Raw genomic sequence first — 14,148 nt, 5'->3', positions numbered from 1 at the left:
ATTTTTTGACTCGTGAACATGTCTTCTGTCAAATTCCCGAGATATGTGTGTGGTTGGGTGGTTAGGTGAACTTAAACCATTTTAATTATACAAGACTTCCTTAAGGCTGATCACAGAAATAGTGAATTATTGAAAGGTTTTAGCATATCCCTACATGCGATACAGATATATGCACGATATTTGAATAAAGCCTAATGATGGCAGGTAAATAATGAGGCACATTTTCATTGCCACAGTGTGTGCTTCATTTGCATATCCCCCCCGGAGTCCCGGCTTAGGTGGTTCTCAAACAATGGCAAGCATCTGATAGCTGTTGACATTCAACACGCGCGTCAGGATGAGGTGCAGCTGACTGCTGGAGGATTTGTTATGGTTGCTTAAATCAGGCACATTACAAGTCTCCTTCCTTCCTGTCCCAAGGGACCTTACATATTCTCTGGCCCTTCTACAGTGGCAGCAGTGGTTTGATGACTCCATCTGCTCCGTTCCATTACACATACAGCGGTGATTGAAACGGCCAGCACAAAGACCAAATAACAAACAAGGGAGTCATATAGCGCCTTCACCAGTATCAACATCATAACGACACAATGGAGACATCTGTTCAGAGGAAACTTAGCGAAAGTGCCTCTTTATTCTGCATGATATAATACTGGTTGATATGAAAACCCTGTTAGGTAACATCGCAAGCGTGATGAAGTGGACCATGACTGTTTGTGCATGAATGCACATGCCTTATGTGTGTTTGTGTGTGTGTGTGTGTGCTTTAGAAGTCAATTGGGACATGTAGAGCACTTGGAAAAGTACAGATGACCTGCTGCCTGTAGGTGGGACTGAAATATCTCAATATGAGGACTCAGTTTGACATATGCAGCCTCACGTACCTCTTTTTCTTTTCTGCTTATACTGCCCTGGGGAGAGAGGGGAGCGGAAACGAGACGGGGAATGTAAAACAAAGAGAAATCTTGAAGCTCTCACTTTTCCCTTCCTTTTCTGCATCCAGAGGGGATGTTTCTGTCTTTCTCTCTGCTGTCTTTAGCCTGAAGCACAATAGGAGCGTTAGGCATCACCTTAAGCAGTGGATAGTGTGGCTCCGTGCGTACACACAAACGCACACTTACACACTTGTGCAAATTATTGTCTGATCTCAGCATTTTCTTGGCGAAGTAGCAATTTATAGCAACTACTTTAAAGCTGATGTCTGTAACATTTGAATGCTATTCCAATAAAATGTGATATTACTGTAAAGATAAGATATTAATTTACTTGTAGCATTTAAAACAACCAAATTTGTATTTTTTTTTGATGCAACTGTTCAGAAGTTTGAGGTTGGTTTTATTTCTTATGCTCACCAAGACTGCATTAAAAATAATAATATTGTGAAATATTGTTCGAATTTACATAACTTTCCCATGTTAATATAGTTTTAAAATGTAATTATTTCTGTCATGCAGAGCAGTGTTAATTTTGACACGAAATTTTAATTTAGTTTTAGTCTTAGTCTTTTGACTATAATTCTTTTTAGTTTTAGTCAAGTTTTAGTCATCTGATTTGTTTTAATTTTAGTCTTATTTTAGTCGACTAAAATTGCTTGGTATTTTAGTCGACTAAAATAAGACTAAAATCAATAACAGATTTACTAGACAATTTTTTACAGCTGGTATAGGAAACAAACTTAACCAAAATATATAAAACACAAATTCAACTTTATTTCAACACAACTGTGTCTTTATTTCGATTCAAAAGCTTTTATGCAGCAACAAACACTGTCATGATAATGTAAACAATAACTAGCTGCCAATTGACCATCAATAAAAGAAAAATAACGTTAGGTCCAGGACCTTAAAGCTTACAGCTGAGCTGAACAATAAGTGCATACATTTAAAGTAAATATTTAATATGTTGGCAGCTAGGTGGATAAAAAAAAGTAACAAGATTTTATAAGGTATTCATTTGTCTAGCAATATTGTATGTTTTAAATACTACAATATTGCTAGATTTGTATGTATAATGATAGGATGTGAACATTCATGTTTCACATGACTAATATAGAAATATTTGTGATATTGTCAACAAGTAGAACATTATAAAATATACTAAACATTAATATTAATCAAATGTATTTATCATAATATTACGTATTAGTAGTGTGCTCTCATCTAACTTGAAGAAGGGGCTATTTTACAGTACTTTTCAGTTCGTAATATTTAATGCTACAACATCTACGCACTGCAGTCTTCCAATTTTGCTTAGCTCAATAAACAAAAGAACATTGTTGTGAAATTACATTTGAGAAAATGTCCAGGTGGCTCGTCTGTAAATGTCTTTTCAAATTGGTTGTGTTCTTGCCACGAATGAGCGCTCCGCGTGCTTTACGCTTTGTTTTGTTCGTTGTCAAACGTGAAGTGAGCTGTGGACATTTTGTCGCTCTTTTAGACATCACCTCTTCGAATGCCGTCTTCCCGGGAGCTCATTTAAAAACTGAAAACCTTCGCTTCACGTCTCAATAAGTCAGGCTCGGATTGGTTCTCTTCTCTCATGCAGTCTCGCCTGTTCCATTTTGCCGGTTCTTTTGCTCATTCCTCGCATCTCTCCCTCTGCTGATTTGATTTTCGTCACAGTCTATTTTCGTCTCATCCTTTATTCGTTGACGATAATGTCAATCAATTTAGTCATAGTTTTAGTCTCCATCAGTGCCTTCTATTTTAGTTTTCGTTTCGTTTTCGTCCGCAAAAATATATTCGTGACGAAAATAATGACGAAAATATTTAGTCAACGAAATTAACACTGATGCAGAGCTGAATTTTTGAACAATTTAATGCATACTTCCTGAATTAAAGTATTAATTGATCAAAAATATTACTGACCTTACATCTTACAAACTTTTTAATTGTAGTGTATTTATTTATTGTATTGACAAAATTGGCCATTTATCAGTTATCAGCCATCATTTTGTAGTACAAGTATGTATAGTGGATAATTATGCAACGTCACATTCACACAATTTTTACTGGAAAACAGCTAATTATTCTAAATAGAATAAAAAAAAGGGTCAAGTGTTCAATTTGACACTTGAGATGACACTATCAAATTCATACACTAGATGGCACGGTACAGTGTCTTCTTGCTAAGCTAACACTAGAAATCGAACAAACACACAGAATACACCGCAAATAAAGGACTGGCTATAATTTGTCTATATACTTTTTAATGATCCTTATCTGTCATCTTAGATACAATTTTTATAAATCAAGCTTTGCATTCTGGCAATTTGGCCAATAAATAAATAAAAAATAACCACCAAAACAAGTGCACTGTCTAGGTAGGCAGCACAATAGGTTTTGTAACACCAAACACCTTGAAGCTTATTTTAGCCTCTCTCTCCATCTACTGTTCTCTTCATGGATCTGCTCACGTGACGCATTAAAATAAAAGATAAAAGTCAGCGCAAGCAGACTAAACCGCGCTAGAAGCACAATCAAGCTATTTGCGCTCATTCAAGTACACAGTGTATACATAATTTCCTAAATTCTAAATCCGAGAGGCGAGGCTGTTGCATTAGCAATGAGAGAGCCATAAGCCACATCAATGGAAACTGACAGAAACAGCGCTGTGGTTCCGGAGGGATCAAAGGCTGTGTTATTGAATTTAGCGGGGGAGAATCAAGCTCTTTATTCAGGTTGGAGTGCTATCAGGGAAGGGAGAGGAGCCCATCACTGCTCTGAATGAGGGAAAGAGCCGCCTGGAGGCCGAGCCTCAGAGGAACGTCACCAATGAATTATTCACAGATAGGAAAAGCTAGCTACCGTCTGTTTCCTCCTTTGCCATCTTTCTTTGCTATTTCCACCGTGTCTCTGTGCAGCATTCTTTGTGATATCCTCTTTTACTGTACATGCTCTCTAGATTTTCATTCTCTCTCTTCCTTCTAACAACACACTCTGCTGACCAAATTATTAAGTATAGTTCACCCAAAAATGTACTCTGTCATTAATTCTGCCATTTCTCTCACCCTCATCGTGTCCCAAAATTGACTTTTAAACTTCAGAAAGGACAAAAAAGCACCATAAAAGTGCTTTTAAAAGAACAGATGATTCTTGAACTGTATTCCCAATCTTATTCAGTTATATGGTAGCTTGAGATGATAGATTGAGATCTAAATTGCCTAAATTGGCTATTGTATGACTTTAGAAGACTTGGAATGTGCACATCAGTCGTATAGACTATTTTTAGTGCTTTAGAGTACTTTTTCAGTACAAATTTTGGCATGGAAAAAAATTATGTCATACGGGTTTGGAATTACATGAGGGTAAGTAACATGACAAGATGACAATTTTTCTGCATCTTTGATTTCCACGAATCAAATAACTTTTACATAGGCCGTTTTATATTATTTTAATAAATGCAGCTAATCTGTATTATCACCATGATATTTCATATTAATAACAATTGGGAGATGCCATAAACGGTAATGTTTCAGTGTAAATATAGAGTACCGTTAAATTATTGGTCAGTAATTAGTGAGTAATTATCACCAAAATATTAAACAGCACAGCTGTTTTCAACACTGGTAATAATAAATGTTTCTTGAGCAGCAAATCAGCATATGTGAATGATTTCTCAAAGGTCATGTGATACTAAAGACCGGAGTTAAGAATTTTTTTTTTTTTAATATTATAATAGAAACATTATTCTACATGTATTTTTAAATTAGCATTTTTTTTTTATATCTGTTGAAATTTTAAAGTTGCATTTTTTCATAGTATGGCTTTTACTGAATTTTGATCCAATAAATGCTGACAGAGATAAAATAAATTGGCGAGAATTCTTAGAAAAAATAGAATAAAAATACTCTCTCGCTCTATTTCTCTCTCTGTGGGAGAGGTCTTAGCTGGAACCATGTAATTTTGCTCAGTTTCTTGCCTCTTTGCCCCCGTCTCCCGCCTCTGGATGAATCATTAGGTAGTGCTGTGCTTCAGCTCCCTGTTATTTATGCAGATAAAAAGGCAAATTAATGATGGGCACCCAGGACGGCACCACACAGCCTAGGAAGGGAAAATGAAAGGCTAGAACGGCAGACACAATGTGTGCAGCCGGTGACGTGCTCACCAGGTCAGTGGAGCGAACCATTCACATGTTTGCCACTTAAACTGTCCCAGTGGTAAAAATCAAACTGGTAAATCGATGACAGTAATTTCAGAACTCAGCCTTGACATAAAGTTTAAGGTCACGGATGTGTAAGTGAGAACTAGTAATTTATCACAGCCACATTTCTATATTGTTAAAGGGATAGTTCACAAAAGTTTCTGTTGTTATTTACTCAACCTCATGTTGCAAACCTGTATGTCTTTAAGTAGGGAGTTTTTTTTTTTTTTTTTTTACTAAATGTCTAAGCTGCTCCATTCCAGTGAACAGATGAAAAACAGCATAAATACAGTCAATACGACTTGTGCACTATATTCTAGGTATTCACAAGCCATTCAAAAGATCTGACGATAGATTCACTTGACCTAACTTTCAAATCGTATTTGCACTTCAGTACAGTCAAACATGTCCATGATAACTGTTTAAGGATATCAAATCTGGTGTGACTGGTCTTGATGCATATTTAAATCTGAATAAACATACAAATGATATTTGATAGCTACACTCTTAAAAATAAAGGTTCATCTTAAATGAGCTTTAAATTACTTTTATATTTGTTAAATATGATTTTCCCACTAAAAAACTGTTTGCGTCAGGTAAACACCTTCGGCAGTGCACTGAAGTGGTTACACTCTAGTGCGTTTTGGCACAAAACACTTTGAGCATCCTCATGCAGGGCGTGTGTGGAGAGTGACATTTGAGAAGCTTTTGAGAGCGAAACTGAGAGCGACACGCACACGGTAAGGGGCGTTTAGGGAATAAAACCACTCTGAAGGAGGACCTGAAGACACTTTCTCTCTAGGCTGAGCACGAGAGCGCTGATAGACATTATAGCAGTGGGCTAGATGAGTCTGACCTTCAGTATACACCAGGCCAGATGGATCCCCAGCTGCTCCATATAAAGAGAGTATTAAGTTATTGCCGGCTATACAGTCGACTTAAGTCACAAGGCGTCATGAGACAAGGCCAAGGCTGAGCTTGAGTTTTATTGTGCTGCTTGTAATGCTCACTGCTTTTATAACTTCTGTCATAAGCTCTTTTATTTTAAAACTTCACGGCGAGTGGGTTTATAAACAGCTTTCCATCCCAGGAATCCTGTTAGCTAACCTCAAAATGTAAAGTACGATTAAAGTGATATGCTCTTTGCCAGATGCGTTGCATAAGAAAACCATAAAATGATGCATTATTGTGAGAAATCGCTCAGACCACATTTTGATAGACTAAAAGGTCTATGTTAAAATAAAGAAAACACCCTCATATTTTTTTCTATTTTCCAAGTGTACATTTGACTTTAACATTAAATGCATGTCTCTATGCAATCTACAGAACTTAAGATAAACGAACCCCTGCTAAAAGCTTAGCAGAACATTCATCCAATCTAAAAAATGCCCAGACTTCCAGAGAGGAGAAATTGGAAGTTGGAAAGGGAGTGCTTAAATTGAAAGAGAAGCAGAGGGGGGCGACCGATGAAGAATGAGCAAATGAGATGAAAGAGTAGACAGAAGGACGCAGAGCTGAACTAATGCCGAGTTTGATCCCTTTCTCCGGTGGGCGGCTGCCAGGCCCTGGCTGCAGGTATCAGGATTCAAGAGATGCAGGTTCACAGAGACGCTGTTTAAATGTACGCCATCAGAGAGAAAGCAAAGGTGTGAGAGCTCAGAAAATACATCATGAAATGAGAAAACACTGTGGCTGACGGATATGACAGATGCCAAAATCAAACTAGATTTCTAGGTTTTCTGTAGAATGTTGAAGTGCTGGTTGTCGACACACAATGATAGCATCAGCATTAATGAACTGAAACATTTTTGGGAGTAAAACAAAAAATCTGTAAAAATGAACACTGGCTAGCATGTTGTGGATGGCTGCTGTGAGATTGCTAAGATGTTAATAGTGTTTACATGACAACCATGTTTTAAAACCATAGACTGAATAAAAAAAATGGACGCAGTGGCCGTGATGTCACCCGTAGATTTCTGAAGAGTGTCTTTGAAGTTCAAAGTGGGCGGACCTGTCACTCAAGTGGCCACACCCTTAATTATGCAGAAATGTAAGACTTAATATAAGCTAAACAGATGAGTTATAAAAAAATCCACCCCCTTCAAAGCTGTCACGAAGGACAAAGTTAGCGATATAGACCAAAATAATTTTTTGAACTAGGCTGTAAACGTTTTTTTTTTTGCTGTTGAGTTTTTAACATGGGGAGTCTATGGGATTGACTCCCTTTTGCAGCCAGCCTCTAGTGGCCAGGAGACGAATTACAGTTTAAGTCACTTCCTTGTAGGCTTCACGAGAGAGAGCATCGGTCTCATTTATAAAACTCTCTATAGATTTCATCCTAAAAGTGTACGTATGCACAAAAGCTAGATTTTGCGTATGCAAAAAAAGGTACACCAGAACCTGTGCAACCCTTTATAAATCCCAGTCAGAGGAAGATTGTGCATACATGCATTTTCCCCCCGACTCCTCCACGAAATCACCATATATGGAGCTTACAATGCATAGTTTTACTATGCATAACCTCATCTGCATATAATTTCTATAAATATTTCCATCCACGTGACACCATATTTAACACTGTTAAAGGTTCAAGACATTAAGGAAATATGAGATATGGACTATAAATGCTATTTGTGCCATACACAACTTTTATTGCTAAAAATAATTCAGTATCCTTGTAATTTTTTTTAGCATAAATATATAAAAATAAAAACCCCTAAAAACAAAACTTTAGTTCTCAGATAAATAATTTAGAATATAGGCAAGTTGGTTTCATTTCTTTCCACTGGCCGAATAGTATTTCAATTATTTTAAACAATTAAAATCAAATTTAATTTAATGTAGTTTTGCTGATAAGGTGAACATCTTTTAGTTATTTTTAGCCTTTATTTATTGCAGTGTAAATAGAATTGTCTGACTCGGCAAGTCACTGACAAAGTGGTCTATTTTAAAAAGAAAACATGCAAATTACCACTTTCTTCAAGTTGTATCCTTCAAATACAGTGGCATTTTTCATAATGTTGTAGAGATAACTTCACTTGACATCAACACCTCTGGGAATCTGCGGCTGTACAGTAAGCTATTATCACTGGACCTATTTAAACCGGACAATTGGCCGTTGGACCACTGAATCCAGCAGTGTCCCAGATCACATCATCATTGATCATTGTTCTCACTAAAATATTTCTGCATAGCATGAGATCTGCAGTTTAGTTTAAAGATGAATTATTATGCATCTATAGCACTCCTCGCTGTCATTAAAACAGCGTGCAACAGGAAAAGTGATCAAGCGCATCCACTAAACGTCTAAATTCATATAATTTTAGATTAACTTCTGCGTAATGAATGTATTTTCAGCGCTTATCTCCAATAATGAAAGTAGAATATTTAATGTAAACGTGTATATTGAAATGGAAACAGATTTTAAAATTGTTCCTTACTTCATCAATTTTCTCACGCCAGGAAAAATAGTGCGTAAGCATGGTCTAAAATGTCCGTAAGATGCATAAATATTTACACCAAGTTTATTTTTATAAATCCAGATATGTGCGTACAAAATTGCGTATGCAATTTCTATGCCTATTTTGTGCATACGCAACATTTATAAATGAGACCCTAGGTGGTTGCCGCATGATTAAAACCTGAGTAAGTTTCACATACATTTGGCAACACTGTCAAGCGATTCTTCACATAGATCCGCAAAAATTACTAAAAATGCTGTCTTGTGCATGCCAGGCCAGTAGATGGCAATGTCACTTTAAGAAATACTATAAACCTGCAAACATGCCTATAAACTGAACAAAAAACATGTACGTGCAAGACATCACCATTTTCACAAATTCACATTTTGGTAGTTTGTAGACGATAACTGTATCGTTTTAAAAAACTCTAAAACACTTTTACATTTTTAGTTCCCCATATTGCCATTGCCATGTAAATGGATGGCCAAAATGCATACATTTTCCTTTTCAGTCGAAAATGGTGTAGTGTTAAATTCATTTTAAATATAAAGAATATAAAACTCAAAACATGCAAATCTTGGGGTACTTCGAGTCAATATTTTAATTCAAAAGGGTTTGGCTGTCAAAAAAAGTTTAAGAATCCCTGCTCTAAGGCATTCTGGTAACTAGAAAATGGATTGAGGTTTATTTATTTACTTTATTTACCCATTTCATCATCGATCAAGAAAAAAAACATCACAGCTTTTGGCAAAAAGGTAAAATAATTTGACGTATCGTTCAAGTTTGTAGCATAAATGTGGGACGAGTTATGCGCTGAAGTTTACTACTTAAGGTTAGTGGTGTGTTTAAATCCCTAAAACCCTAATTATAAGCAATAATACATCTTAGCAAACACCACTAATATTGAGTATATTCTCTTCTTCACATCTTTATTCTCCTGTCTAGCAGTTTCTTTCACGCAAATGATTATTTTTTTTACGGATTTCATTAAAACCGTATTAAATAAAGAATCTTGCAAAGTGTTTTGTTTGAGACTGTAGAAGCTCAGGCAGTAGGGAAGAGCGATCCCTTGACATAAGGGGGAACAAACAGGAAAAAGTAACGTGAGAGAGCCAGAATCATCCCCTAATAACGTATGTTGATTTAGAGGCTCTTCCCACATCTGACCCTGCTCCTCATCACCATCCCGCCTCTCCAGCGCTTTGCAGCACAGATTACACTGTTCCAGAGAATCAATCAAGAACTCCTCTGTCTCTCTCATGAGTATGCACATTATGCACAAGCATAAGACATCAAATCAGCAGATTCGCCATCATCACTGCAAACCGCCACTACTGTATATTTATAGAGGAGAGTAAATTATCCAAGCAGACACATTGCAAACTGAGCGCTTTATCACAGTATCACAGTGCAGCAGCTTTCCTGAATTGTTTAAATGTTACCCGTCTGGCTGTCTTTCTCTTTATTAGTAGTCTTTGCTAAACCAAGTACCACTATAGCTAGTGTTAGGGATTTCAACAAACCCCTAAGCCTAAATATTAACTCGCTTTTTTTTCCACTGGCATTCCCTAGATTTGGTACAGTAGGTAAATTACATTAATTCTATGGAAAATAATATTGAAAATATTTAATTTCTATTACACTGACACACTATTCACAATATTATCTTTTTCTACCTACGATTAGGAGTATTGTTAGATGTATAAACTTGCAAAAATCAATGAATGAAATTTTAACTCATTTAATTTTTTTTACATTTTCACAAAATTTTTAAGGTCCCAAGGACTTTCTAGTGAAAAGCACTGCTCTATGGTATATCCTACCCATTATGCCCACTGAGATATACCCCACCCATAAAACATTTGTTTCCGTCCCTGTAAATTTAATCAGCGGTCCTGATAGTAAATGGTTTCTGAGAAATGCGCCGGGCCGGCTCTTGCAGACCTTCAAAACTAATGCGAAGAAACAAAGCAACCAACTTAAGAGCAGAGACTCCACACAGAGATGTAGGACAAAGACAAAAAGCATTTTTTGACACATAACGGCATTTATGAGCATCCACAGCAGAACTAATATGACAAAAGGCTTTGTACTAAAAATTGCAGAGAATGTCACTTATACCATAAATGATCTGTGCATAACATGAAGCATTCTCAAAATAAGAATGCAATAAATGTTGGTTTCCAAGTGCAACAGGCATTTAAATCCTGACTCACGTGTCTGCTGAAGAACTCATCCACTTCCTCTTGGAGTTTTTTCTGGCACTCTGGATGGAGTGCTAACAGGTAGCAGGCGAACGCTAGTGTGTTGCTGCTCGTCTCATAACCAGCCAACAGGAAGATGAAGGACTGACCGACAATCTCATCCTCCGTCATCATTCTCTTCTGCTGGGCGCGCTTGGTGGACTCGTTTCCTGGTCCATTTTCCTGCCCGCTGTCCATCCCCTGTTCGGTGCAAGCCTGTTCATCTGCGTCATTGACCACATCAAAGTGCTCCAAAGACATATACTTGTTGCCGGTCCTGACGTCCAGCATCAGCTGCAGAAAGTCTCGCCTCCGCTAGAGACAAGCAGATCACGAACATGTTTATTTGGTTGATACTGAGGAATGATTACGTAAATAATTTTTTTGTTCACGGCCATACCTGTTCCGGGGGAAGATCATCTCTCTGTTTAATCATCTTTTGAATACATTTGATAAAAAAGCTGTTCATCTCATCTCTTGATTTATTGGGAAGGAGACCAGCAAGAGGCTTAAGCAGAAATGGAAAAGCCACTACAGTAAAAACCAGGAAAAAAAACAATTTTTTTCAGAAATGTTGACATTTTCCTCTTACTTGTATAATAAATATGCTAATCGAAAAATATCAGTATACTGAAAGAGTTTCATATCATCTGTCGGAAGCACTTTCCAAGCTGTGATATCCATTGTACAATAATGAGACCAAAATGAATGCTGCCTGCACTGTGTTCTGGATGTGATGGTTGAACGTACTGAAGAATATCATAATGGGTTTGAAGAAGGTGAAAGCGAAGAACTTGGAGGCGTGGTTCACGAAAGGATCATCCGGATTGTTCTGAGAGTCCACCTGCGTACCAAACGCCACGCTGGCAATTACATCCATCGTGAAGCAGCCGAAACACCTGCAAAACAAACGTTTAATACTATTGAAAGCTCTGAAATAATCAAAGAAACAGAAGTGTTGGAAGAAACCCGTACTTGTGAATGTTAACGCTGTTCCCGGACTCAGCGTGGCTCTTCAGGTTTCTCAGTAACGTCTCTGTGGCCATGTTGATGAGGGGAACCATCTGCAAAGCAAGTATTGTGCCCAAACAGATCTCCGAATCAGTAAACACCACAAACCAATGCAAAGGAGTTAGATTACAGCAAATTACTGCAAGCCAATAACAAGGAATAAATGCAGTCTAATGTGTCCTCCTAAAGAACCAACACAAATGATGAAAATGGTTTGTGCATGCAAAGATGTAGTCTCTGTTGATGGTATTATTTCCTTTTCCCACAACCATCCTGAAAAGCACACTGGAAAGAGCCACAAGGCAAGTCCATTAATGGCTTTCGATCCCAGAGAGCATGACCAATGGTAAAAAGGATCAATTTTATGATCTCAAGAAGCGACTGATTAATTAATTGTTATATTTATTAAGAACGAACCATAAAACAGTTTGAGACATTTGGTTTCCATATAGTAAATACTTGCTAGTGTACCCTTTTTACTAAAAAACTGACAGTACAGTGCTCTATTGTGGAAAGTACTATGGTATTCCTACCATAGGACAACAACACTTTTACATTCATGACTTTATAGGATTGATGTTTCCAGTCATTTGTGAGTAACTAACTGAGAATTTGTTAAATATAGAATGATTCATTAATGAATCATTTGACACTCATCCACAAATGTTTATTTATCGTTTATTATAATGAAAGGAACCGACTAACAGCTTGGCTTGTTTAGTTTGGTCTATTCGAGGGCTCGAGACAGATGACGCTACTCTAAACACATGATTCTTGGAACTGCACTTCTTCAGACCTCTGTATCTCAGTGAGATGAGAGGTTGTCCATGCTCTGGGTTGATGGCTATGGCTTTGCTCCCTGACACCCATGACTGCAGCCGTGATAAGCCAGCAGCTCTTACAAGACCTATTGAACCTGCCTGCTCAGGGGGTGAGAGCCAGAGAAAGAGATACGGAACTAGAGGAAAGAGGGACGGAGAGAATAATATAGGAAGGAACAGAAGTGTAAGAACGCAAAGATGCTATGTACTGATTGTTGTGGGGTGGGGGATGTTTCTGGCCAGATCTTTACATTTTATTGCACAGTGAAGCTAATGATATCAATTTAACATTTAATTACCCTGCCAAACCTACTAATCAAATTTTCATGCCTGGCAAGTTAGGGCAGATAGAATCAGTTGAATGTAGTTGGCAAAGCTGATCTAAATGTTTTTTTTTTTTTTAAGTGAAGTTAGTAGGCATTATGGCATCTCATGATAGAATCAAAACGATTGACCACAACAGAATTTGATGTTAGCATGTGACTAAGCTAACACTATAATAAGCAAAAATAAATAAATAAATCATGCACAAATACTGGGTAAAATAGACAAATTTTAAATCCCTGCTAACTAAACAAAAATAGCTAAAACAACTTAAAGTGATACAGTAACCAGACAATGGTAGGTTTTTATCTGGTTGGATGGATGTCCCCAGTGGGACTTCTTTCAAAACCTCTCATTTCTCAACTGTAATGTAGTTACTGTACATGCAATGCTATCTAAGATTTCCAACATTGTACAATCTTCACTTGAATACCTAACACATGATCCCTTAAAATCCTGTCTATGTAGTCAGGTCCCTACAAGTCTAGGAACCGATTTTAAATTATTTCCATCATTGCATCAGCATTTCTATGCATCTTACACTACAAAGTATTCAGTTTCTTGAAGTCCCACAAATGACTCAATGGTGTCTATATACAGTAGTCTAAGCAAATGCTTTGTTATTCAACACATTTTATATTCACCAGTGGTCAAGTTATCTCAGGTTTCCTGGAACAAATTACATCTCGGTGAGGCCGTACTTGGTGGTAAATGAGATGAATATGTGTGTGCGTCCCATGTGTGTGTTTGTTGATGCATATTGACTCCATGCAGGCAGTTAGATGAAGAAGACTGGAAAGGCTGATGGAGAAGGACAGGAGCAGGAGCTCAGCTATACATTAAACATTCAGGCAAGCTGAATTTTGATCCCGGTTTTATTTTACATAAAATCATCCGCCAAATACAGCTACTATTTAGCAGTGGAACTCGATATTGTTGGTTTTTAAAAAGCGAGCATTATGGCTTTGTTTACTGTGATTAAGTTAATGGACGTGCCTTAAGACACAGCTCAGAGACTTGGATTGAGACGTTTATGAGCTCATTAGAAGTTTGTGTCACTGTGCAGTATTTCTCTCCCACAATGTGTTCAGAGATGATGGATGGAGAGTGATGTGTGCGGATTTCTCCCGAATGATGTCACACCAT

At 37.3% G+C, this 14,148-nt stretch overlaps 1 protein-coding gene across 1 annotated transcript in view; it reads right to left on the bottom strand.

The window, feature by feature from the left end:
• The window catches only part of tbxas1 (thromboxane A synthase 1 (platelet)), a 65,466-nt gene that overhangs the window by 13,644 nt on the left and 37,674 nt on the right, over positions 1 to 14,148 (bottom strand). Inside the window, exons 7-10 of the mRNA XM_052531391.1 lie at positions 11,822 to 11,910; positions 11,597 to 11,745; positions 11,247 to 11,377; positions 10,820 to 11,161 (exon numbers count right to left, since the gene is read on the bottom strand). Of these exons, the coding sequence (XP_052387351.1) occupies positions 10,820 to 11,161; positions 11,247 to 11,377; positions 11,597 to 11,745; positions 11,822 to 11,910 (711 nt within the window). The remainder of the gene's footprint in view (positions 1 to 10,819; positions 11,162 to 11,246; positions 11,378 to 11,596; positions 11,746 to 11,821; positions 11,911 to 14,148) is intronic.

Source organism: Carassius gibelio, chromosome A18 (assembly GCF_023724105.1).
Source record: "Carassius gibelio isolate Cgi1373 ecotype wild population from Czech Republic chromosome A18, carGib1.2-hapl.c, whole genome shotgun sequence".
Lineage (NCBI taxonomy): Eukaryota > Metazoa > Chordata > Actinopteri > Cypriniformes > Cyprinidae > Carassius > Carassius gibelio.
This window is presented reverse-complemented; position numbering and strand designations above follow the sequence as displayed.